General features: G+C 51.3%; 2 protein-coding genes across 2 annotated transcripts in view; both read right to left on the reverse strand.

The window, feature by feature from the left end:
• Window positions 1-6045: 6045 nt before the first annotated feature.
• LOC308050573 (olfactory receptor 14A16-like) overlaps window positions 6046-26973 on the reverse strand; it is a gene marked incomplete at its 5' end in the record, with an annotated part of 276539 nt that continues 255611 nt past the window's right edge. Inside the window, one exon of the mRNA XM_080360736.1 lies at window positions 6046-6129. The remainder of the gene's footprint in view (window positions 6130-26973) is intronic.
• LOC308050700 (olfactory receptor 14J1-like) lies at window positions 6422-7354 on the reverse strand (the record flags this gene model as incomplete). The annotated part of the gene is made up of 1 exon (XM_080360851.1): window positions 6422-7354. The coding sequence occupies one exon, from the start codon at window positions 7352-7354 to the stop codon at window positions 6422-6424; it is 933 nt and encodes a 310-aa protein (XP_080216977.1).

The following is a 26973-nucleotide window of genomic DNA, read 5'->3' on the forward strand; positions in this document are numbered from 1 at the left end:
CATGCCTGCAGGCATTTACTTGTTTATTTGTTTACTTATTTATTTACTTACTTATTTATTTACTTACTTATTACTTATTTACTTATTTACTTGTTCATTTACTTATTTACTTATTAAAGTCTTTGTAGGGTAGTTTCTTTTCTTTGGAAAGGAAAGAGTTCTCCAGAACTGGGGATGGATTTAGGACACAAATGTCTTCAGCTCCAGGGACACAAACACCTGGTGCCAGTGTAGATGCCCCGGGAACCCCTGCCCAGGCTCCACCTGCACTGCAAGGTGCTCTGGTCTCCCCAGGTCCTGTGTGACAGATGCCAATCCCAGCCCAGCACCTCAGGTACCCTGGGCCCTAAAATGGCACTGGCTGTTTATGGTGAAACAGTTGATGACTGATGTCTGCCTGGAAATCTCCACTTTTTTGTTGTTGTTTTTTCATTTTGGGATTTTTGTTTGGTTGGTTCGTTGGTTGGTTTGGGTTTTGGTTTTGGGTGTTGTTCTTGGTTGGTTGGTTTGGTTTTTGTTTTGCTTTGGTTTTGTCGTTGTCTTTGTTTATTGTGTTTGGTTTGATCTTTTCTTTAATTGGAGATTTTTGTTTAGCTGTATTTTTAACGTATTAAAATTTAAAAGAAAAAAGGCAAAAAAGGAATTATGGGGAAGTTTAATAAGGGTAGGAGAAGAAATATTGGTCATCCCCTGTACTTCTATTACCAACACTCTAGTATTTCATCTCCCTCGTCATTCAGGAGTTCCCACCTCTCCTGATTCAATGTCCCTGTCCAAGGACAACTTTCCAGCCCTGTCTGGACGTTTGCCCTTCCCAGTGCTCTCAGGTTTCTCCTCCACTTGCTCTTTGGTCATTCAGTGGCCTCTCAACTGTCTGGTTTCTGCTTTGAGCTTCAGGGAGTTACAAACTTGCCCCGTCCTTCAGAGCTCTAATTGACATGGCAGTCAACACGTTCATTGTGTTTATTTCTATCCTCTCCTGTCTCTCTGTCTAAAGCAGTTCTTGTGTGAGCGTCCCTTGTGGATGCTGGACCTCATCAGATCCACTTACACACACAACTGAGGAAAGTGTTTTGCTGTTGATTGAACTGTGCAGTGTTTGCACAGGAGAGCAGGTGGAGCTGGTGCACAGGAGCTGCAGCATCTCCTGCAGAGCTCAGGGGAGAAGTCTGATGGAGGAAAAGTGATGCAATCTCTGGTGGCCAATGAGGGAACCTGCAGACTGCGGGTGGGGGTGAGGAGCCAGGTTGTCCATACAGTGTCCAGCCTCAAGGACTGTTCTCCTGCCTGTCCAGATGTCTTCAGGAGACCCTCGGGATCAATGTCCAGTGTAGAATGCTGCTGTCACTTCTTCTACACACTGGAAAATGACAGAAAACACCCTGAAAAGAAAAAATCCTCCTTTATGAAATCTTCTTTGAAACCTTCATCAGCAAGTGTCCCATTGAAACCTCTACAGTTAGTTCTACAAGTCTGGAAGATGTGAAGGAAATTACAGAACGAAACATCGCTCGTTAGGGCTTTCTGTGTTTTAATGAGCCCCATGGCGTATATGGTGCTGAGTCTATAAAACTCAGATACCAAGGACAGACTGAAGAATCTGCTCAAGAAGTCCAAGCCAGAACAAACTCCAAAGTACCTTGAAGCATTAATGGGCCCCACAGAGGGCTGTTACTGACAAAGCCTCCCAGGGACTCGTTAGAGCAGATAATTGGAGGCAGTGATTGCATCAGGCAAAGACAAAGTGCAGCAGCTCTGATGCTGAGAAAGCCCTTGGTTTGTCTGATGAAGGACAATGGCCAAGCCTTGAGCCCCTGCCCCTGGAAGGGAGATCCTGTCCCTCCCGTGTGGCTCAGGGCTCTTCCTGGGGCTGTGGGGAGTGCGATGCCCAGTGCAGGACAATGGTGTGACACTCCCTGGGGGTGCAAGGAGGCAATGGGGAGCCATGGCCATGACAACCATGTGTCTCCTCTTAGGCCTCGCTGGCAGGGACATCAGCCAGAGCCAAGGGGACAAAGACTTTGGCTCTTGCAGGGACATCCAGCCTTGCCAGCGCCCTTGGCCATGTCCACCATGGTCCATCCTGCACTGTCCCAGGCCTGTGGCTGTTTCCCCACAGGCTGCAGACACCCCATGCGCTTCCCCACCTTGTTCTCAGCCCAGTGTGTCCCCACCTGTGCTGCTGTCTCTCCATCCTCACCAGCTGTTCCTGGAAACACAAAGCCATGACTGATCCAGAGTCCCTCTGAATGACCACAGCACTTTGCTCAGAATGACATTTCCTGATCCTGAGCTCCACTCTAGACCTCCAGAGCTGCAGTGTCTGATGGTTTTCCTTCCTCATTCTGTTTCCCTGCTCCCATCATCTTGAAAAGCGATTTTAAGGATTTCTGAAGCTACTACTGCCCTTTCTTGTCATGGTTTTACCACAACCACCAACTAAGACCATGAGAGCTGCTCACATCCTGCCCACAGTCCCCAAGTGGGATAAGGGAGAGAATGGAATGGGAAGGGAGAAACTTGTGGGTTTAGACAAAAAATAAATAAGACAATAAAAATAATACACTACTACTAATAATATACTAAAATGCACATAAAGTAAAATATATGACACTCAGTGCCATCCCCCACAGAACTCCAGTTGTGCTGAACAGGCAGCCTAAAAGAAGAGAGCACCCTGGTCCTGAACAGCTGATCTAGGCAAGAGAAAGTACAAGTGTGAAAGGCAGAGAGGCCCAAGGGCCAATTGAAAAACAGCAAAACATCGTAACACTGAACTAACACTGAACTCCCAATAGAATGGAACTTCCGAACACAGCTAAGCAAAGCAGCCAGAAAACCAAAACTAATGGGCTGGAAAAGGCATCTCCAGCTTTATACCGAGCATGACGCTAATGGTAGAGAATAGCTCCTTGATTGACCTGGATGTCAATGAAGGTGCTGTCCTGTCTGTGTTCCCTCCTGCCAATTTGCACCTGCAGCTGCACTCCAGAGAAGTCTTTGGTTTCACTGACAATAGTCAAGGTAAATTAAATAGAAATAGATAAATTATATTAAGGAAATACGCTCAGTGCTATTCTCTGTGTAACTCCAGCCACACGGAGCAGCCAGTCTTGCAGAAGGGAGCACCTTGGTCCTGAACAGCCCATCCCAGCGAGAGAGAGCAAAAGGGCAACAGGCAGAAAGGCCCAAAGGCCAACGGCAAAATGGCAGAACGGCAAAAGGCCGAACTGACATCGAACTCCTGACAGGATGAAACTTCTGAACGGAACTGACCAAACCAGCTGCAAAACCCAAAGTAACGGATGTAACAAGCCCAAAAGCCGGCTCCAGCTTTAGACTGAGCATGGCGCTAATCATGGGGAATATGTCATTTATCAGCCTGCATGTCAATCCAGGTGCTGTCCTGTCTGTGTCCCCTCCTGCCAATCTGCATCCACAGCTGGATGGCCAAAGAAGTCCTTGGCTTCCCTGACAACAGCCAAGATACCAGTGAGTTCTGACATTCCTTTCATAGCAAATGGCAAATACTGTAAAGCTGCTAAAAGACAAAATGAACTCTATCCCAGGGAAGAAACAGCGTTACCTCATTATTTTCATAGTAAATCTGAATAAAAGACTGTACTGGCTGTGAAGGAGAGAGGTTCAAAATGCATGAAGAAAATTAACCGAATTTCAGCAAAACCAGCACGTTTCCTCAGGCTCCCCTTCACCAGGCTAAAGAAGTTTGGGTCTCTCAACATCTCCACACATGACCCAGACTTTCTCTGGCCACACGGCAGCCCCTCCCGTTCCTCCAGAATGGGGAACCTCACACTGGGACACTTGGCTCCAGATGTGACCGCACCAGTGCTGAGTCACGATGGACAATAACTGCCCTTGTCTGGGTGGCCACGCTCCTCCCAGTGCAGCCCAATGTGCTCGTGGGCATGTTCCTGCTCAGCACCACTGAGAACTGGCTGAACATCCAGGCTCAGAGGGTTGTGACCAGTGGCACAAAGCCCAGCAGGAGGCACCATGAGGAGCACTGAAGGACACCATATCCCCACCCAACATCTCCTCCTACAGGTGTCTCTTGGGTCCCTGGAACCACCTCAGTGCCAAGGGGGAGAGCATGGCCTGTATGGGGTGGAGGAGATGGGGTCTGGAATGAGGGTCCAGGGGCAGTTTCTCCTGGTTGTTCATGCAGCAACAAGCTGTGTTGGATATTTGGAGAGAGGAACTCTTCCTGAGGGCCTCCAAGGGGCATGGGGATGGTCTCCAGTTTCCTGCATTCTGCCTTTTCTGGTGGAGATCACAGAGGCTGGCAACCCTTTTAGAGGACCCAGGACATGCCTTGTCCTTCCTCTGGTCACAGCTGGACCCCAATTCTCCAGCTTGGCCCCAGCTCAGGAGCCTTGTCTAGGGGTGACGTTTGGGGTAAGGTTGACAAGACGGGTGCATAAGTTTCTCTTAAGGACATGTGATGAGCACCAGGACTGAAGTACCAGAGCAAAAGGATGTGGCTTCTGGGTGAACACTTTATTCAGTGTCCAGCCCAGGTCAGCTCCTGTCTGATCTCCCCCATCCCTCCTCTGATCTGCTCTGGTGCTCCTGGCCCCTTGCTGTGCTCCCCACAGGGCCCCAACCTGGCACTGATGCTCTGCAGAGCAGGTTGGCTGCAGAACCACGGGGTGACTGCACACTGGTTGTGCTACTCAGGGAGGGACACAGATGCAACTGTATGGGCTGCACTGTCACTGAGCTCATTTCCAGTGGTCTAAAGCTCTGGAATGAGTCCAGAGCATTCCTTGGGACTCATTGGGTTTTCCACTCTTTTTGGTTCAGCAATGCCTTCCTTGTCCTTCAGGTTCCCGGAAACTGGTGCAGGAAGACGCTCCCTATCCCCTTCTCAGGGACAAAGGTAGGCTGACCAGCCCTTAATTCTTCAAATCCTCCTTCAGGCCCTTGACATCTTCCTTCCTCAAGGACCTCAGAACTTCTCTGATTCTGCTATCACTCTTGAAAGCACAATCCAGAATCACAGGCAAGGGTGATGTAGCAGACAGGAGCACTTGCAATGAGCCATCCCAGTAGCTGAGATGAATCTCACTGGGCCACTGAGGTTTGTTCCTGGAGTCACACACAGAAATGCCAGTCTCAGAAATTCTATGCACCCAGGGATGCTCAGAGACAGCGTCTGTCCCTATTACACACAGAGGCAGGAGTCACAGTGTCCCTCTGGCCTCCTGTTGCCACTCCCAAAGGACGGGAGACTTCTCAGCCCTGTGGTGTGTCACCTGCTCTGCACTCATCTGACATGTCCCACGTCAGGAGGAATGGACACAGGGAGCTCAGTTCAAGGAAGCACAACCCAGTGCTGCATTCAGGTGATTTCCCATAGGTTGTTCCTCCCAAAATGAAGTGACCTCAAGACCTCGTCTGTCTCATAGGCCTTCACAGAATGGAAAGGAATAGTTGATGATGTTTGTGCTCACTCAGGTTCATGTCACCTCAGTACATGATGTGCGTGCTCACATCTCATCTGTACAAAGCAAACATGGACTGATGAACTATTCATTGAGTGTCCCTCCATGGAGAGAAAACAGCCTCTGTGGGTGAGAGGCCAGTGCTGGAAATGGTGGTTGTGAGGGGCCAGTCCATGGTGACTGACCTGGGGCTCCTTCCACGGGGTGTCCAGTGCACAGGGGCACAGCCCAGCCCTGCTCTGCTGGTCCTGCAGGTCTCTGGCAGGAGCCTGGCTGTGAGAGGACACTGCTGTGTGCCAGTCCTGCACACACACGCTGTTCAGCTGTACACTGGGGTTTCATCTGTGGGCCAGTTTCTTGGGTATATTCTTGAGAGAAGATTTGGAAGAAGAGCCAAACCTTCAAGCCCTGCCCATAGGAGATCACCATTCTATCTGGAAAGGCTGTTGTGAGGCCAGCTCTGTCACAGCAGTGCCCATTGCCTGTCCCTGCCTGCGCCCACAGCACTGACACACAGCAGGACGGTGACCAAGCTGCCAGAGCACTCAGGCCTTGCACCAACACCAGGGATGAGAAGGAGAGTGTGGAGTGGAACCAGAACAGCTCTGGAAGAACAAGCGCTGCTGCTCCCTGGCAGGGCTGCCAGGATGGACTCTTTTACCTTCCTCTCATGAACACAGCAACCATCCCTGGAGCTCTAAAAATATGCTTGCAGGAAGGATATAGTAATAAACAAGTCACTAAAGAGCCTTTTATTTTGTTTGGAGAGAAGGAGAGCACGGCTCCTCCTTTGCACAACCAATAGTTATAAAAGAAAACCCAATAGTGAATTAGAAAGGGGATGACAACATTATCGCAGTAAGAACACAACTAATAACAACAAAAAATCCAGATGACAGGATGGACCTGTAATTAGCTACATTAAAATGCCTATGTGGAAGCAGATGGGTGGTTTATTGCTTTACAAAACAATAAGATATGAGTTTCCAGAGGGCATCCTTGAGCTCCTGGTTCCTCATGCTGTAGATGAGGGGGTTCAATGCTGGAGGCACCACCGAGTACAGAACTGACACCACCAGATCCAGGAATGGGGAGGATATAGAGGGGGGCTTCAGGTGGGCAAATGAAGCAGTGCTGAGGAACAAAGAGACCACGGCCAGGTGAGGGAGACAGGTGGAAAAGGATTTGTGCCGTCCCTGCTCAGAGGGGATCCTCAGCACGGCCCTCAAGATCTGCACATAGGACACCACAATGAACACAAAACACACAAATGATAAACAGACACTGACCACAATAAGGCCAAGTTCCCTGAGGTAGGAGTGTGAGCAGGAGAGCTTGAGGATCTGGGGCATTTCACAGAAGAACTGGCCCAGGGCATTGCCCTTGCACAGGGGCAGTGAAAATGTATTGGCCGTGTGCAGCAGAGCACTGAGAAACCCAGTGGCCCAGGCAGCTGCTGCCATGTGGACACAAGCTCTGCTGCCCAGGAGGGTCCCGTAGTGCAGGGGTTTGCAGATGGCAACGTAGCGGTCGTAGGACATGACGGTGAGCATAGAATACTCTGCTTCTGTCAAGAATGCAAATGAAAAGATCTGTGCAGCACAACCTGAGTATGATATGGCCCTGGTGTCGCAGAGGGAGTTGGCCATGGACTTGGGGACAGTGGTAGAGATGAATCCCATGTCAAGGAGGGCGAGGTTGAGAAGGAAGAAGTACATGGGGGTGTGCAGGTGCTGGTCCCAGGCTATGGTGGTGATGATGAGGCCGTTGCCCAGGAGGGCAGCCAGGTAGATGCCCAGGAAGAGCCAGAAGTGCAAGAGCTGCAGCTCCCGTGTGTCTGTGAAGGGCAGGAGGAGGAACTGGGTGATGGAGCTGCTGTTGGACATTGGCTGCCTGTGGGCATGTGGACCTGTGCAAAGAGGAAAAGGCAGTGACAAGTTAGGGGAGAGTTCTCCCGGGAAAATATCATGTTGTTTCTCATGGAAAACCTTCTCCCTGATGGAGGGATGTTTCAAATCATTCTCTCTTTCTAACAAGTGAGAAAAACAGTTCATCACGGTTTAAAATGGAGCTTGGGCATCTGGTTTCCATGAACATAGCTCTGGGGCAAGACCCCCTGAGTTGATGTCAGAATAAAAACTGACCCACACTGCCACCCCAACCCCAGAGAGCAAGAGCACGAGGGACAAGTGGAGAAACAGGGAAGGACACTGCAGTGCTACCAGAAAGTAAAGCAAGGACAGAAAGGCAGACGGTCATGCTGTGGAACCTTCTCCTGACCCGGCTGTGCTGCTGCCACTCACATGATGACACTGTAGAGCAAGTACTTTTAGCACCTTTTTTGTGTACCATGTTGCAGGAACCCTTCACCTGGAGGTCCAGCTGCTGAGGTGGAGACTCGTGACCTGGACCCCATGACTTTGGGGCAGAGGATCTGCTGGGGAGGAGACAAGACCAGGGGTTGCACTGGGAAATGTGTCTGCAATGGAGAGTGTGTGAGGGAGGTTCCTGAATCCCTTCCCCAGCATTTCTGGTAGCAGTTAACTCTCCCTGCCCATGTCTGTGCTGCCTGCAGCTGTGTGTCTGTCCCTGGATCTGCTCCCTGTCAGTGTCACAGACCCCGTCCCACCCGCTGTGTGCTCAGCTCTGTCCTGCTCACACCTCCTGGCACTGCCCAGGGGCAGCTCTGTGTGTGCAGGGGCTCAGGAGCAGCTCAGACACGTCCTAACGAGAACTGGTGTCTCAATGTCTTCTCCAAAGCAGAGAAATAAATCCCCATCTCCCACTGCACACCCAGACGAGCAAGAGTAGAAAACTGAAAGCACAGACTCCTTCCCTGGCAGCTGTTGCTGTATTGATGTCATTGTTCAGAAGGACCCTCTGCCATGTCTGTGGGGGGATCTGGAGCTCTGAGCAGCCCTGACCCACACAGCCCCCTTCAACCCCACAAGCTCCCTGCCTGCCCTGCCGGAGGTGGCTCCTTCCCCCCACAGCTGCTGCCATGGGATCTCCCGGGCAGGCTGAGCGCTGACCCTGGCAGGCGGCAGAGTCCCTGCCCGGCACAGCCCTGGGGTGCAGGGACCCTGCTCTGCAGGACAGCCCTGGGCACCCCTGGGTGCTCACCCGGCTTCACAGCTGTTCAACATGGCCTGACAAGAGCCCCGTCCTTACAGATCCCACAAGCTGTGCCTGTGCCAGTTTCAGGAGATGCCTCCAGGAGCTACAGCTGCACTGCCCTGCACCAGAGACTTACCATGGCAAGGGCTGCAAAGGTTTCTCCTCCAGTGAGCTCTCAGTCACCCTCCAGTCCTGAGCACCTTTAATCTCTCTCTGCCTTGCTCGTCTGCTGAGATCCCCAGGCAGAGCCCTCAGCCCTGCTGCGTGTGCAGAGGAGCTGCTCCTGGGCAGAGCTGTCTCTCTGCAGCGCTGCCGCTGCCATGAGCTCCCTGTGTCCCAGGAGCCCAGCCCAGCTCAGCAGCACAGGAGCAGCACAAGGTGCTTTAATGACCCCTCTGGTGGGTTTGGTGCTGAGTCCATGGACCTCAGACCCTGGAGGAAGGTGATGAAACTTCTCAAGAAGTCAAAGTCAGTTTCATACTCCAAAGTTACTTGTAATGTTAATGGGTCCCACTGAGGGAACCTACTGAGAAACGGTCCCAGGGTCTGTTTAGAGCAGAAAATTGGAGGCAGTGATGACAGATCAGGAAAAGCAAAGTAAAGGTCTCTCTGATGATTAGTAAACCTGGACGTGTGTCATTAACCAAAGGGCCAAACCTTGACGCCCCTTTGGAAATCAGATCCTGTCCCTCCCATGTTGCCCAGGGCCCTTCCTGGGACAGTGTGATGTGGGGCTGTGCAAGGCCAAGGGCAGGAACATGGTCCCACACCTCCCAGGTTCCTGGCTGGGGACAAGGAGGCCATGAGGCCCCTGTGCTGCAAGGACAAGGTGTCTCCTCACAGGCATCAGAGGTGCAGACAACAGCCACAGCCAAGGGGAGAAGGAGCTCATGTCTGGTGGGGCTTTCAGCCTCTTTCCATCCCGTGATCATCTCCACGACAGCCTGTCCTGTGCTGTGGCATCGCCTGCACCTCTGTCCCTGCAGGCTGCAGACATCCCCCCTGCTGCCCCACCTTGCTCTTGTCTGAGCATCTTCCTTCCTTTGCTGAGATCTCTCCATCCTCCCCAGCTGCTCCTTGAAGCACAAAGCCTTGGGCTGATGCAGACTCCCTCTGCTGACCTGCTCCACCACAGCACTGCTCTTCCATCACATTCCTTTCTGCTCATGTCCAGCCTGGACCTTCCCAGTTGCTCTTTGGGCCATTATTTCATTCTCATGCTCTTTCCCATTATGCAGAAACCTGCACCACCTCTGAAACCGCCCTTCCAGCACTCTCAGGCTACTCCTGCACTGCTGCAGCCTCCCCAGCGCTGCTGGGCCAAAGCAGCCCAGGTCCCTCAGCACCCCACACCATGTGCACAAGGTGCTGAACTTGCCTTGGCACAGCCCTGCACTCTGCAGTTCCTCCCTGCTGCTCCAGACTGGGAAGCCGCACACTGGCACACACTCGTGTGTGTGGGTCACACCAGTGCTGAACCGAATGGGGTGAGAACTGCAGGTGTCTGGGTCCCCACGCTCCTCCTCATGCAGCCCCAAGTGCAGCTGCCTTGTTCATGGTGAGCGTGCACCACGGGCTGCTGTGGGGACCTTGTAGTGCCCAGGCCCTTCTCCTCAGGGTCACTGCTCAGCGTGTCAGGTCCTGCTCTGTCCTGATCGATGGGGTTGTTGTCCCACTCTGGTACAGAACTGCTCATTTCTCCTTGTAAAAATTCAGAGATTTCTGATGGGCAAACACCAGATATTCACAAGGTCTGGACTCTCCCTGGACTGAATCTCCATTTGCTGAGCTGTTAAAGGTTGCATGCAGGTTGTTTATCCTGATGGGGGTGTATCTCCCAGCATAACAGCATGAGGAGTTATAGGACACTATAAATACCATCTCCTGGAGAAACTGTGGGGTCTTGTACATCTGGTGCTCATAATGCCAGAGGTCTGGAGTCAAAGAGAGAGGTTCTGTTCATGTGGGAGAGCAGCAGGAATGTGTGGAGCTCTGCCTGGGGACAGACAATGTCAGCTGAAGGTTGAGGAGTCAGCATGAGAGGGCAGAACAACATGGGCAGTGTTGTGGTGACTGGACATCAGCTACAGACTCACTGGTGAGGAAGAGGAATGAGATGAGGCCTCCTTCAGACAAATGAAAGAAGCCTCATGTTTCCAGGCCATGTCTTCATGGCAGACCTGAGATATCAGAATATCTACAACGTACCAGCCATCCAGGAGGGTTTGGAGCCCATTAACAACATCTTCCTGACACGGGTGACTGAGGAGTCAGTGGGGTGAGGTGCCCTGTGGGACTTCACACATACAAACCAGAAAGAGCTGGTCAGGATGGAACAGTCAGGGATGGGAAAGTGGAGCTGAGGCTCCTGGGAGATGAGAACAAGGCCAAGAGCAGGATTTCAGGAGAGCAGGATTTGGCCTGCTGAGGGACCTGCTTGGGTCCTGTGGGATATGACCTTGGTGTCTGCAGAGATTTTCTCTCCCATCTCCCCCCTCCTCTCTCTCACCTGCTGTTGTGCAGCGTTTTTGACCCTTTCTCAAATACAATATCCCAGAGGTGCTGCCAGCATCACTGAGTGGCTCAGATTGGGCAAGGAGTGGGTCCATCTTGGATCAGCTGAAATCGGCTCTGTCTGACATTGGTCAAACTCCTGTTGTCTTCTCAGAGAGGTGACAACTGTAGCACAGCCACAGTCACCCCCAGTTCCAAGACTTTGCCATGTAAGCCCAGTACAGGGTGACAATGTTTTGGCTGTTACAAACTACTTGATCACGGAGCAGAAATGGAAAAAATCTTCTGTCAGCAACTCGAGGAGGAAATCTCCAGTCAATGAGCAGGTTTCTATGGGGAACTGTAATTGCCCTGACATTCACTGGCCAGGCAAAGCTGTAGGTGTCAACAGTCCAGAGGATCTTGGGCCAACTGCTTAACATCTCTGCCTGGTGGGCCAACAGGGGTGCTGATCACCTGGATCTGGAACTGGGAAACAAGGAAGAGCTGGTGAGGGATGTGAACATCAGTGTCCACCTTGGCTGTCGTGACCAGGACACAGTGGGGTCCCAGGCACCAGCGGGGAGGAAGGAAGGCCAGCAGCAGAGCACAGGCTGGTGGAATCCAGAAGAGAAGACTTTGACAGACTCGGGGCTAATGGGCAAAGTGGTGACATGGAAGTAGATCTGAAGGGTGAAGGAGCTCAGGAAATCTGATAATCCTTACAGGGTAGGCTGCTCCAAGCACAAGAATGATCCCTCCAAGTACCCATGAACAGAAGCATTTATCTCATGAGGCTGCTCATCTGCACTGATGGAGCTGCAGGGCAAAAGGCAGCACACAGGAGGTGGAAGCAGGGGAAGCTGCAAAGGAGGAATTTAGAAACCTTATCCATGGATGTGGGGATGATGACAAAGCTGCCCTGGACTTGATCCCTGCACAGGAAGGGCAGCAAGATGAGCTGACAGAGCTTCACTTGCAGTAAGAGAATAGACAGGGTGAACGTGGGCCTGCTGCTGAACTTCATAAGAGTAGAATCAGAAAGGACTGAGGTTCTTCATGGCTTCTTTGCCTCCATCTTCACCAGCAAGGTCTCCTGGGACTTGGTTCCTGAAGGCAGGAGTCTGGAGAACACCCAGCAGTGGATGGGGCTCAAGTCAGGGGTGACCTGAGCAAACTCAGACACCATTACAGAACAGGAGATGGGTCACTTGACCAGGTGAGCTTTCCTGTCCATAACAGCCCTTTATGACCATGTTTCACTAAATGGTTGTGTTTGTATGATCATTTGTGCAGAAAGGGCAGTCACAGGACAGCACCCAATATGTCAAAACTGATGCCCAGTGAAATGCCGTAAAGCCCCGATGAGTCCCCCTGTGTCTGTGTCTCTCCTGGAAGGAGTCTGTCCCGAGAAGGGGATCCAGCTCCTGCCACTCTCTGCAGAGGCACATGAGCAGTGTCCATCACCTGGGGACACAAAGGGTGACGTTTGCCAGACCACCCTTCATCTGAACCACTTAGATGTGTGCTTTTGGATGAGGTATGGAGCTTTATAGTGCAAATACCTATTTAATTGTCATTGCCAGAGGGGCTACCACTGATGCAGAGTACTATTTTACAGATCTGTAAATATAAGCATATACAACTGACATTCCTAGACAAATTACACAAACACTTGAAGGATTATTCATGCCTTTTAACATGATTATGCACAAAAGGCCCAACAGCTTTACATCTCAGGAAATGGGATCCAGAGTCCAAGGGCAGGATGGTTTGGGCTCTGTGCTGGGATCTGGAAACTGAAACGTGCTCCCATCTCCCAGCCCCCTGCCCTCCTCAGTGAGGGTGTGAGACATTCTGCCAGCCAGGGCTGAACTCACAGCCATGACCAGTATCTTATGTCCAACTGCAGCCAATGGTGTCCTGCCAGCTCAGGATTGGAACTTCCATTGCTGGAGGTGTTTAAAAGACGTGGAGATGTGGCGCTTTGGGACATGGTTTAGTGGTGGACTTGTCAGTGTTTGATTTATGGTTGGACTCCGCGTTCTCTTTTCCAGCCTAAATGATTCTATGATTCTATGATTGGGTTGAAACCATTTCAGTTCCATCACCTCCAGGTTCCCTCAGAGGCGGCTGTTGTGTGGCACAACTGTCCTGGCTCTCCAGGCAGGTTGGGCACTGGGTTGGTGTCTGCATTGGCAGTTTTCCCCTTCCTGGGGTAAAAGGCTGTTGAGCAGAGACAGTTGCAGAGATTTGGGTCACAGGGGTTTGCAGCAATCCTGTCAAACTCTGAGCAGGATGAGCTTTGGAGCCCAGGAAAAATGGAGATGCTCTGAAGGATGTTTGTGAACAGTGGTGTTGTCACTCATAACAGTAACAGGGAACTCCTCATTCTCACTGATGATCATGATGATTTAAATCTCTTTAATTTCAGTCCTAACAGTCATTCTTGGTTTTCCACGCATCTACTACACTTCAGCAGTTGTGTCTTGAAAGGATTTCTTAGAATGCTTTTTCTCTCACTTCTTTTTTTGTTTTAATCATTTAAAGAGTACACCTCTTGGACAGAATTACCCCCAAATTGTACTTCTTTCATTATTTTTCTACCTTTTAATTATTTGTTATGTGGTGTGATGTGGAGTTTGCATAGGAGAATAGTTTCTTTTTGAGACAAAGGCAGCCAAGGAACAGATCCCAGGACAGTGCAAAGGCCCAAAGGAAGCCAGAATCTGTATGTGTGTGCACTGACACACACTGTCACCTGCATTTCCAGTCTCTGCAGCCCCAACAGTGCCGCAGAGTCTGGAGTTCTGAGCTCCCTCATCTGCCCTGTGTGACACGTGTAAAATGGAACTACCCCAGTCCAATGGCTGGTTTTGATTCTCTTCACAGCCTGAAGCACCACATGGGTCAGGAGACAAGCCAGGATACCCAACCAGGACTCACATACCCTTCACGTAGATTTTAGGTGTTCCCTGGCATCTCAGCAGACATGTCACGCTGATATCTGGGTGCAAGGAGCTGGTCAAGAGCCTCGTTTTCATTTCTATAATGATGGATTTGTGTCTGGCTGATGTGCAGACTCTGTGCATGGATGCTGACATCTCTTGAGCAACCTGCTCTGAAAGGGTTAACAACATGGGCTGTTCTTTCTGGAGAAGCATTAGGACAGCAAAAAAGAAGATCTTGGCTCAGGGCAAAAGAAAAAGGATGGAAAATATGTGGTAAGGACTGTTTGGGGGCACTTGTAAAGCAGCCCTGCACCTCATGTGAATTACTTCTGTGGTTTGGGAGAACTTGAGAGCTGTCCCTAATTTGAAAACATGAAGGGGAAGGAAGGACAGCGTCATTCAGGCTGGATGGGACATCAGGAGGTGTCTTGACCAACCTCCTGCTCACAGCAGGGTCAGACCAGATCCCTCAATGCTTTATCCAAACACATCTTGGGCACTTTCTGGGACAGAGTGAGTGCGCACTCCTGGGAAACAGCTTCCAGTGCTGGACTGTCCTCAGGACTGGAAAGTTTCTCCCTTTTTACAGCACCTTTCCAAGCCCAAACATCCAGATTGTTTTTACCCATCTACTTACACACTGACACAGACCAGAATTTACTTCCTTGGGCACAAGAATATTGTGGGGGATGATGCTGAATGTCTTGCTGACTTCCAGGTAACAGACCACCACTGGTAACAGACCATTAATGTTGTCCCCACATCCAGATGAGATGAGTGGGATGAGTGGCCTCCAACTGTGGAGAGTGGCCTCACTGTGACATCGTCCTGCTGTCCCAGCTCCTGGGATGCTGCCCCTGCTGTCCCATAGACTGGAGAGGATTTTTTAGTTCCAGTGACCCCTGACTTGATCCACATCCAATGCTGGTTGTTCTGACTCCAGTCACAGAAGCCTGGGAGACCTTGCTGGTGAAGAGGGAGAAGGAGAGGACACAGGGATTCTCATCTCTTACTATATTCATCAGTGTCCACACAGTGTCTTTGTTTCTCCTTTAACTGTTCCTGCAGTAGTAACAGCTCATTATGGGCCCTTGAATTGCCTTCCAGGTCTGGACTGAGTTCTGATCTGGGCTGTTGCTGTGCTTGGAGGCTGCTGTCCTTGAGACCAGATGAACTCACTCCTGCCACCCTGCCTGGCAGTTCATTCCATCCGTGTCACAGCTCTGTCTGCAGCACTGACAGCTCCAGCTCCCCAGTCAGGTCCCTGGCTGAGGACATGGCCTCACATCTGGGCTGAGCCACCCCAGCTGTGGCACCAGCCCAGCTCTGACCTGCCAGAAGAAACCTGGTACCAAGTGTCCAAGAGCCCATGTGTGCAAAGGCTTTGAATCAGAGCACAGACATGACATGGCCAGAGACTGATGAATGTCTCTCTAGACCTGGGAGTATAAAAGCAGAATAAAATGCCTGAACTCATTCAACTGAAGATATTCCTCCCCCAGGTTAGAGAAATTAGATAATTTGCCGTAACATTCCTGGTGTCCTGTCTAATGATGGGACAAGAAAAGATGATTCTCATACCAGTTAATTTTTAAAAATGAAAAATACAATGCTGGAAAGAAGTGTCTCTGAAGAGGAGAGAGAGTCAACATCACTGATTACTTCAACTTCAAAGTTGTGCCCCTGAAGCCCCAGGGACACCTGGAGGAGCCCAGAGGGGACAGAGAAAGGGACATCACGGGCTGCTCCTGTGCTGCTGAGCTGGGCTGGGCTCCTGGGACACAGGGAGCTCATGGCAGCGGCAGCGCTGCAGAGAGACAGCTCTGCCCAGGAGCAGCTCCTCTGCACACGCAGCAGGGCTGAGGGCTCTGCCTGCAGCACCGAGGGCACAGGAGCCAGGCACAGAGAGGGGAAAGGCAATGTAGGAGGTTGGTTGCTGAGGGCTCATTGAGAGACAAATCTTCACAGTTCTAACACGGTAAGTATCTGGCTGTAGGACAATGCAGCTGCATTTCCTGGAGGGATCTCCTGAAGATGATACATCCCACAATTTACAGGAGCTGTCAGGTCTCTCTCAAAGTATTTCTCATGTAAAGGACAAGAACTTGGTCCAGACCAGCGCTTCCCTGCTGCACTGTCAGAGGGACAGGGCATGATGGCAGCTTCTGCTGAGGGTGATTGCAGGGTGAGCACCCAGGGGTGCCCAGGGCTGTCCTGCAGAGCAGGGTCCCTGCACCCCAGGGCTGTGCCGGGCAGGGACTCTGCGGCCTGCCAGGGTCAGCGCTCAGCCTGCCTGGGAGATCCCAACAACAAGGAGGGGAGAAACTGTGGGGACGGAGTGACCCCCAGCAGGGAAGGGTCCTTCTGCTGCTTCTGTACAGGCATTACTTTAAAGATAAGAACGTTACCTGAGACTGTCCCTTCAGTTTCCTATTCCAAGACTGGAGTTTTTGGTGGGGAGAGGGGCATGTGTGAAAGGATAAATGCAAAATGAGCTCTCATGCTTTAACAAGTCACTGACACTGCTGAACTGTAACTGTCAGTGATCAGTACATCTGCCAGAAGGTTCATAACATCCCTTCCCCACCCCTCTGCCTGTGCACAGCATCTGCATCACCTTGGCTGGACCCATCAGCCTTAGTCTCGCCTGTCCTGTTTTCCAGCCTGCAAACAGGAAGATGCCCCCAGGCAGTGCCTGTGAACAGGCAGGATCTGTAGGGCCAGGGGGAGGGCACAGAGGGTGGGATGGTCTGTGAGCACTGACAGGGAACAGACATGGACAGGGAAACACCTCCCAGGGGAGAATCTCCAGGCAGCAGGGAAATGATCAGAAATGAGAAGAAACTGAACCCGGAATTGTTATGGGAGGGAGAAGAGAGAAAATTCCCTGTGACCCCCTGCAGTGCAGACAACAAGACAGCAACAGCTGCCAGGGAAGGAGTCTGTGCTTTCAGTTTCCACTCTTGCTCGTCAGGGTGTGCAGTGGGAAATGGGGATTTATTTCTCTCTTTGGACAAGACACTGAGACCTCAGTTCTCGTTAGGACTTGTGTGAGCTGCTCCTGAGCCCCTGCACACACAGAGCTGCCCCTGGGCAGTGCCAGGAGGTGTGAGCAGGACAGAGCTGAGCACACAGCGGGTGGGACGGGGTCTGTGACACTGACAGGGAGCAGACCAGGGACAGACACACAGCTGCAGGCAGCACAGACATGGGCAGGGAGAGGGAGCTCCTACCAGATATGCCAGGGATGGGATTTAGGACCCCCCTGCAATCCCCTGCCGTGCAGACACATTTCCCAGTGCAACCCCTGGTCTCCTCTCCTCCCCAGCAGACCCTCTGCCCCAAAGCCATGGGGTCCAGGTCACGAGTCTCCACCTCAGCAGCTGGACCTCCAGGTGAAGGGTTCCTGCATCGTGGTACACAAATAATGTTTTAAAAGTACTTGCTCTACAGTGTCATTATATGAGTGGCAGCCGCACAGCCGGGTCAGGAGAAGGTTCCAGAGCATACCCGTCTGCCTTTCTGTCCTTGCTTTATTTTCTGGTAGCACTACAGTGTCTTTCCCTGTTTCTTCACCTGTCCCTGGTACTCTTGCTCTCTGGGGCTGGGGTGCGAGTGTCAGTCACTTCTTGTTCTGACATCAACTCAAGGAGTCTTGCCCCGAAGATGTGTTCATGGAAACCAGATGCCCAAGCTGTCTTTTAAGCTGTGATGAACAGATTTTTCTCACTTGGTAGAAAGAGAGAATGAGTTGAAACATCCCTCCATCAGGGAGGGGGGTTTCCATGAGAAACAACATGGTATTTTCCCCTAATTTGTCACTGCCTTTTCCTCCTTGCACAGATCCTCATGCCCACATTCAGCAAATGTCCAACATCAGCTCCATCACCCGTTTCCTCCTCCTGCCGTTCACAGACACTCGGGAGCTGCAGCTCTTGCACTTCTGGCTCTTCCTGGGCATCTACCTGGCTGCTCTCCTGGGCAACGGCCTCATTATCACCACCATAGCCTGGGACCAGCAACTGCACACCCCCATGTACTTCTTACTGCTCAACCTCGCCCTCTTCAACATGGGATTCATCTCCACAACGGTTCCCAAGTCCATGGCCAACTCCCTCTGCAACACCAGGGCCATATCATACTTGGGTTGTACTGCACAGCACTTTTCATTTGCATTCTTGATAGAAGCAGAGTATTCTATGCTCACAGTCATGTCGTACGACTGCTACGTTGCCATCTGCAAACCCCTGCACTACGGGACCCTCCTGGGCAGCAGAGCTTGTGTCCACATGGCAGCAGCAGCCTGGGCCGCTGGGTTTCTCACTGCTCTGCTGCTCACGGCCAATACATTTTCACTGCCCCTGTGCAAGGGCAATGCCCTGGGCCAGTTCTTCTGTGAAATCCCCCAGGTCCTCAAGCTCTCCTGCTCACACTCCTACCTCAGGGAACTTGGACTTCTCATGTTTAGTGCTTTTTTTTTTGAGGGACGTTTTGTGTTCATCGTGGTATCCTATTTGGAGATCTTGAGGGCCGTGCTGAGGATTCCCTCTGAGCAGGGACGGCACAAAGCCTTTTCCACCTGCCTCCCTCACCTGGCCGTGGTCTCCCTGTTTGTCAGGACTACCATGTTTGCCAATCTGAAGCCCCCGTCCATTTCCTCCCCATGGCTGGATATGTTGGTGTCTGTTCTGTACTCAGTGGTGCCTCCAGCAGTGAACCCCCTCATCTACAGCATGAGGAACAGGGAACTCATGGAGTCCATAAGGAAAGTGATGATTGTTCTCTTTTCAAAAGCTGTCATGAAGTGACCTCCTGCTTCTGCATGTCACTCATAATGTAATGCATTACTAGTTCAACCTGAGTTCTGTAGCTTTTGTGGTGTTTATTTTTTGTTTGTTTGTTTGTTTGTGGTGGTTTTTTTTGTTGTTGTTGATTTATTTTTTCTGTTCGGTGTTTGCTTTTCTTGGTTATATTAATCGACAAGCAAAATTATTTGTCTTCTTATGGCTGTGTCCATATCTCCCTGTCTGGTGTGTCCCATAGTCTTTGTGTAAATAAGGAGCTGTACTCTCTGTGTGTATTAATGAAATAAAGGGCCCTTCACTGACTTGTTTGCCCAGAATCCTCTCTCTGGGATCTCTGGGACTGCTGGAGCCATGTCTGTGTGCTGAGGGGGAGTGAGCAGGAGCCACCCTGAGCTGGGTCTTCCTCCCACCCTGACCAGCATGAGCCTGCGGACTCACCCCATGGCCCTGGGCACCACAGCCCACTTGCTCTGCAGAGCAGCACCGCCACGTCGGAGCTGTATGGAGCGTGGGAAGGGGGGCAGGAACAGCTGGCCAGGTCAGCATAGCTCAGCTCTCTTGGGAAAGGGCTCTATGGGGAGACGGGATGTTCCAGGAGAAGAGTGGGGCACTGTATGTGTGCAGGAAAGACATGGAAAGAGAAACCCTTTGCTGCAGGTGGCAGCTTGGGGCAGGTGGCCCTGGCACGGTGGCCACAGGACCTTCCTGAGGATCCCCTAGGGCAAATCCTCATGCTGTCCTGGGCAGCCAGTCTGAACCTGGGTCTGCAAGCTGCCTGTGCTGGAGACCCACTCAGCTTGCCGGCTGGATGGACATTCTCACTGTCCTTCATTCTCACTGGTCCCCACTGCTCTGGGACCAGTTCCAGTCCCAGTGTGGCTGCTCTGCGGGCTCGGCTGGGGAGAGGGCAGGGGGTGGCACAATTCAGGAGGGGGTGGGAGGGCTGAACTGACAAATGCCCCAGAGAAGAAAATACCCGTGAAGGGCTGAAGTGTGTGAGTGTGCAGGGCTGGCACACAGCAGGGTCCTCTCCCAGCCAGGCCTCCTGGGAGAGCCCTGAAGCACCAGCAGAGCAGGGGCTGCTGTGTGCCCATGTTCATGGGACAATCTGGGGAAACTGGCCCAGCACAGTCACCACAGACCAGCCCCTCAAAACCACCATTTCCAGCACTGGCCCTTCACCCCAGCTGAGAGAGGTTGTTCATCCCTCAACACAAGGACACTGAATGAGTAAGTCAGAAGCCAACGTTTCCACTGTATGGATGAGATATGAGCATGCATATCATGGACATAAGATGAACCCGACTCAGTACAAACACCATCAGCTGTTCCTGCAGGTTCCATGAAGGCCTGAATGCAGCCCTAGGATGTGCTGCCTTGAACTGAGGTCCCCTGTCCATTCCTCATGACGTGGGACATGAGGATGGCCATGCCTAAGGATCTGGACATGCTGGACCATGGGGCTGAGGCCTATTGTCTGAGGCTTAACAAAGCCAAGTGCTGGGTCCTACACTTGGGTCACAACAACCCCAGGCAGCGCTAGAGGCTCAGGGAGGAGTGGCTGTAAAGCTGCCTGGAGGAAAGGGATGTGCGGGTGTTCATCGATAGCTGGCTGAATATGAGCCAGAATGTTTCCAGGTGGCCAAAAAGGCCACCAGCATCCTGGCTTGTATCAGGAATAGTGTGGCCAGCAGGACTAGAGGAGCGATTGTGCCACTGTGCTCGGCACTGGTGAGGCCGCACCTTGAATCCTGTGTTCAGTTTTGGGCCCCTCATCTCAAGAAGGACATTGAGGTACCAGTAAGAGTGCAGAGGAGGCGACAAAGCTGCTGAGTGTCCGGAGCACAAGTGTGATGAGGAGCGGTTGAGGGAGCTGGGGCTGTTTAGCCTGGAGAACAGGAGATTGAGGGGAGACCTTCTCACTGTCCACAACTGCCTGACAGGAGGTTGCAATACGGCGAGTCTTGGTCTCTTCTCACACGTAGCAAGTGATAGGACTGGAGGAAATGGCCCTAATTTGCACCAGGGGAGGTTTAGATTGGATATTAGGCAAAAAGTATTTCCTGGAAAGGGTTGTCAGGCATTGGAACAGGCTGCCCAGGGCAGTGGGGGAGTAACCATTCCTGGAGGGGTTTAAAGGTGTTTAGACGAGGTTCTCAGGGACATGGTTTAGTGAGAGAGCTGGGCTGTGGTTGGACTCAATGATCCCAAGACTCTCTTCCAATAAGAGGATTCTATGATTCTATGATTCTGCCTCAGATGAGAGTCCACAGAGCCAACTCATTTATGGACACCTGGCACAACCCTGACATTTGTGTGCGTGACTCTGGGAACAAACCCCACTGACCCAGTGAGATTCACCTCAGTTGCCCTGTGATTCTGGATTGTGTTTTCAAAATGACAGTGCAATCGAGGAGGTCCTGGCATCCGTCAAACCCATCTTCAAGAAAGGCTGGAAGGAGAATGGGGAAATCACAGGCTGCTCAGCGTGTCTCTGTCCCTGGGAAGGTGATGGGACAAGTCCTCCTGCAGCCATCTGCAGGCACTTGGAGGACAAGAAAGAGACTTGTTAACCAAAATGGGCAGGGGAAAGACAGGAACGTGGTGTGTATGAAATTGTGCCAGACCTTGGACATGGTCTCTTGTGGTGTCCATATACGGATTGGTGCTGTGTGGGCTGAAGAAGTGGATGCTTGGTGGGAAGTTCGCTGAAACATCAAGCCCAAATATCATCTGCGATGCAGTGTCCTCTGTGCAGTTAGTGTGTCATCCCCCAGTGACCAGCACTTGGGCCAAAAGTGATGAAGGTCTTTATTCTCCCTTCTGTGCTGTGATGGAGATGATGCAAAGCTCAGCGAAGACCTTGAAGAACCTCACCTGGTCACCTGCTTTGGGACGGAGATTTAAGCAAGAAGATGTTCAGGGCTCTCTTCAAACGTGACTGACTCTATGATTCAATGAATCTTTCCCCTGGACATGTTTTTGAATATAGAATATCTGCAGAAAAGAAAAAAAAAAAAAAAAAAAGAGGCAGAAGAGGAGATAGAAATGATGTCAACATAAAAACAACAGTTGCTGCAAAGAAAGTTTTTGCACTCAAACATTTAGAGGGAAATACATTTATTTAATTTGATACAACAAGCATAATAATATCTGGTCAGGCCCTGGGCTATGGGGAGGTGAATGGATGGGTTCGGTATTATGAGGTCAGCTGAGTCTCAGACACTCATAATCCAGGCGAAATCATGTGGCTGTGAAGGGGACAGTGGGGTCAGTTCTGTGTCTGGAGGTGACAGCCCAGCAGCAGGGACATGGCTGGAAAAGAACCTCTGCCCAAGGGCCCACAGGTCTTGCCCAGGAAGAGAGACGGGTTGTCATGTCCATCCCACCTGAGAACATGACGGGACATGGGCAGGGACATGGTCGTGTCTGTCAGAGAAGCTGAAAGGCCAGCAGCACTCATGGGATTTAGGAGACCATGGCGAGGTGACTTCTCTCTGGTCAGTTAAAAGACCACAAGAAGCCTAACGAGTTGGGTTCCCTGCATGAAGGGCAGTTTATGAGATGATCGAGCTTTTCTTGATAGTGGGAAGAAGCAGGAAAGAGAAAAAAGAAGTCTGCTTGGAAGATGAGGAATTGATATGAGGAGTAAGAAATGTCACTGGAAGGGCAGTGCTGTGTTGCAAGAGGTGACCCAGAGGGAGCTGGATCAGCCCATGGTTTGTGTTCCAAAGAGCAGCCGGTGAGGGTGCAGACACAGCAGTGAAGGTGCAGAGATGCTGGGTGAGAGCAGGTGGGAAGCGAGATGGGTGTCTGCAGCCTGCAGGGAAAGAGGGGCAGGGGCAGCACCGTGTGGAACAGCCTGTGGTGGAGATGGCAAAGGGCGCTGTAAGGCTGGAAGGGACCCACAGAACCCAGGTGTGTGTCCCCTTGGCCAGGGCAGTTGTCTCTGCCACTGACCCCAGGAGCAGACATGTTGTCCTCATGGCACTGGGGCCTCGCTGCCTCCTTGCAGCCCCATAGGGAAGCTGGAAGTTGTTGTCCCAGTGTTGTCCTTCCCTGGGCCTTGCACACCCACATCCCACGGTCCCAGGAAGAGCCCTGAGCTGTGTGTGAGGGACAGGATCCCCCTTCCCATTGCCTGGAGCTCATGGCTCCTCCTTTCTGCTTCAGAAAGCAAACCAAGGGGTTTCTGAGCATCAGAGCTGAAGAAAAGACTCAAAGGAGACCTCATGGTGGCTACAGCTTCCTCACAAGGGGAGAAGGAGGGGAAGTTATTGATGTCTTCTCTCTGGTGACCAATTACAGAACCCAAGGGAATGGAAGAAGGGTGTGCAAGGGGAGGTTCAGGTTGGACATGAGGAAAAGGTTCTTCCCGCAGAGGTGCTGGACACTGAACAGGCTCCCCAGGGAGGTGTCACGGCCCCAACCTGACAGTCTTCAAGAAGAGACCGGATAACATCCTTAGACACACGGGGTGACCTGTGGGGTGTCCTGTGCAGGGACAGCAGTTGGACTCCATGATCCTTTGGGTCCTTCTAGCTCAGGACATTCCATGATTCTATGAAACACTAGGTCAAAAGTCCATGTTTTCATTGTGCAGATGAGTTGTAAACACACACATCATGTGCATGTCCAGTGTGTGCATGTGGTGAGATGAACCCAAGAGAGCACAAATGCCATCAGCTATTCCTTGGGTGCCATAAAGGTCAGTGGGACAGAGATGGTGTTCAGGGGTCTCTTCCAACCTGTGTTATTGTAGGATTCCACAAATCTTTTCCTTGGAGAGCTCTTACACGTCAGAATAGACAGAGAAATGAGAACAAAAGCAGAAGCAGAAGCAGAGATGTAAAATAGCCCAGAGCAAATACAGCAGCTCCTCTGAGGAATGTTTCTCCACTCAAACCCTTGATAGGAAATCTATCAGATACATTTGATGAAAGCAGCTCAGTTTGATCTACTCACACACTGGACCACAAGGAGGATGATGGTGGGTACGATGTCGTGTGGTCACTTGTGTCTCAGGAACTCATAGTCCAGTAGGAACCAATGGGTGTGGAGGGCACTGTGAGGTCACTTCTGCCTCTGCAGGGGATTGGCCAACAGCAGGAACATGGCTGGAAAGGACTGTGAGGTCACACACACAGATGAGCAATGGGGCCCAATCAGCATGGCTTGATGAAAGGCAGGTCCTGCTTGACCAGCCTGATCTCCTTCTGTGACAAGGTGACCGCTGAGCAGATGAGGGAAAGTCTGTCGTGGGCAGTGAATGCGCCACACGGGCTATGGGTGTTGTGTCCTTAGACTGCAGTGAAGCCTTTGACACCGTGTCCCATAGCATCTCCTGGAGAAGCGGCAGCTCGTGGCCTGGATGGTGTATGTGCGATGGGTAAAGAACTGGCTGGAGGGAATTTTAGAGCCATTTGTCCCCTTCCTGTTCACATGGGCATCCCATGAATGCATCACTGCTCTGACCCAGTGTAGACAGGCACAAGGCCTTCTCCACCTGGACCTCTCACCAATGCCACTGGTTTCTCCAGCACCCTCATCCTGGACTGTGGGATGCCCAGAACAGCCCCCCAAGACAGTTTGACAAAGCCTTTTTTCTACACCTTCCCCACATCCCTGTTCGACCCCCTCATGTACAGTTCAAGGACCAGAAAGGTTGGGCACAAGTGGGACATTGAGAAAAATGGTCAGGAAAGCTTTGAGGTGCACAGAGAGCCCATCACCATGTTGGCAAGCTGGTCTCTCTGAACAGGCCCAGAGGACCTGGACAGCATTTGCTGTGTCCCAGAAACTCACCTGGAATGTTGGGAAATGGAGAAAAGGTTTGGTCTGGGAAGGGACAGACACCACAGAAAGGCCCTAGCTCTCAGGGAGGCTGCATGGTCCTCTGAGAAAGAAAATAGCAAAAATGACTTATCATAGAATCAAAGAATAATTGTGGTTGGAAGAGACCCTCAAGATCATCAAGTCCAACCATAACCTAAATCTGGCACTAAACCATGTCCCTAAGAGCCTCATCTATATGTCTTTAAAACACCTTCAGTGATGGGGACTTCACAACCTCACTGGGCAGTCTGTTCCGTTGCTTCAAAACCCTTTCCCCTGAATTTATTCCTCATATCCAATCTAAACCTTCTTGTGTACAATTTGAGGCCATTTCCTCTTGTCTTATCACTTGCTACATGGGAGAAGAGACCAAAACCCTCCATGATAAAACCTCCTTTCAGGCAGCTGTAGAGAGTAATTAGGTCTCCCCTCAGCCTCCTGTTCTCCAGGCTGAACAGCCCCAGCTCCCTCAACCGCTCCTCGTGAGACTGGTGCTCCAGACCCTTCACCAGCCTTGTCACCCTCCTCTGAACTCTCTCCAGCACCTCAATGTCTTCCTTGCCATGAGGGGCCTCAAACTGACCCCAGGATTCAAGGTGCAGCCTCACCAGTGCCCAGTACAAAGGGGTGATCACTTCTCTAGTCCTGCTAAAGCTCTGATTGAATCAAGGCTTGAACACCTTGGTGTGACCCAGTTGGTGACGGGTTGGACTGCAGACTCCTGAGGTCCCTTCAGCCTCAGTTCTCTCATGATCCCATTGTGATGTTGGGCTCTGTTTCAGACTGGAGCAGAGCAGGCGATGATGGGGCAGGACCCACCTGTGCTGTTGGTGACCATCTAAACCAACATCCCAGCCAGGGAACCAGCCAACACCTCAGTGTGACTCGCTCTGGGCAACGTGTGAGGAGTCCTGGGCAGGGCAGGTTCAGAGGGCATGGGGCGCTGTGCAAGACACAACATGATCTCGGCTTCATGCTTGTAGGGCCATCAGAAGTCAGTTAATGAAAGAGTTTTCCAGAACTGGGCATGGATTTAGGACACAAATGTCTTCAGCTCCAGGGACACAAACACCTGGTGCCAGTGTAGATGCCCCGGGAACCCCTGCCCAGGCTCCACCTGCACTGCACAATGCTCTGGTCTCCCCAGGTCCTGTGTGACAGATGCCAATCCCAGCCCAGCACCTCAGGTACACTGGGCCCTAAAATGGCCCTGGCTGTTTATGGTGAGACAAGTGTTGACTGATGTACTAAGCGGAGGTGAAGAAATATTGGTCTTCTCCTGTACCTTTATTACCAACACTCTATAATTTCATCTCCCTCGTCATTCAAGAGTTCCCACCTCTCCTGATTCAATGTCCCTGTCCAAGGACAACTTTCCAGCCCTGTCTGGACGTTTGCCCTTCCCAGTGCTCTCAGGTTTCTCCTCCACTTGCTCTTTGGTCATTCAGTGGCCTCTCAACTGTCTGGTTTCTGCTTTGAGCTTCAGGGAGTTACAAACTTGCCCCGTTCTTCAGAGCTCTAATTGACATGGCAGTCAACACGTTCATTGTGTTTATTTCTATCCTCTCCTGTCTCTCTGTCTAAAGCAGTTCTTGTGTGGGTGTCCCTTGTGGATGCTGGACCTCATCAGATCCACTTACACACACAGCTGAGGAAAGTGTTTTGCTGTTGATTGAACTGTGCAGTGTTTGCACAGGAGAGCAGGTGGAGCTGGTGCACAGGAGCTGCAGCATCTCCTGCAGAGCTCAGTGGAGAAGTCTGATGGAGGAAAAGTGATGCAATCTCTGGTGGCCAATGAGGGACCCGGCAGACTAGGGGTGGGGGTGAGGAGCCAGGTTGTCTATACAGTGTCCAGCCTCAAGGACTGTTCTCCTGCCTGTCCAGATGTCTTCAGGAGACCCTCGGGATCAATGTCCAGTGTAGAATGCTGCTGTCACTTCTTCTATACACTGGAAAATGATTGAAAATAGCCTTGAAATAAAAAAACCCTCCTTTATGAAATCTTTGAAATATTCATCACTAAGTGTCCCATTGAAACCTCTCTAGTTAGTTCTGCAAGTCTTAAAGATTTGAAGAAAATTAGGGAAAGAAACATTGCTTGTTAGGGCTTTCTGTGTTTTAATGAGCCCCGTGGTGTATTTGGTGCTGAGTCCATGAATGTCAGATACCAAGCACAGACTGAAGAATCTGCTCAAGAAGTTCAAGCCAGAACAAACTCCAAAGTACCTTGAAGCATTAATGGGCCCCACTGAGGGCTGTTACTGACAAAGCCTCCCAGGGACTCGTTAGAGCAGATAATTGGAG

This window comes from Nesoenas mayeri (assembly GCF_963082525.1).
Source record: "Nesoenas mayeri genome assembly, chromosome: 29".
NCBI lineage: Eukaryota > Metazoa > Chordata > Aves > Columbiformes > Columbidae > Nesoenas > Nesoenas mayeri.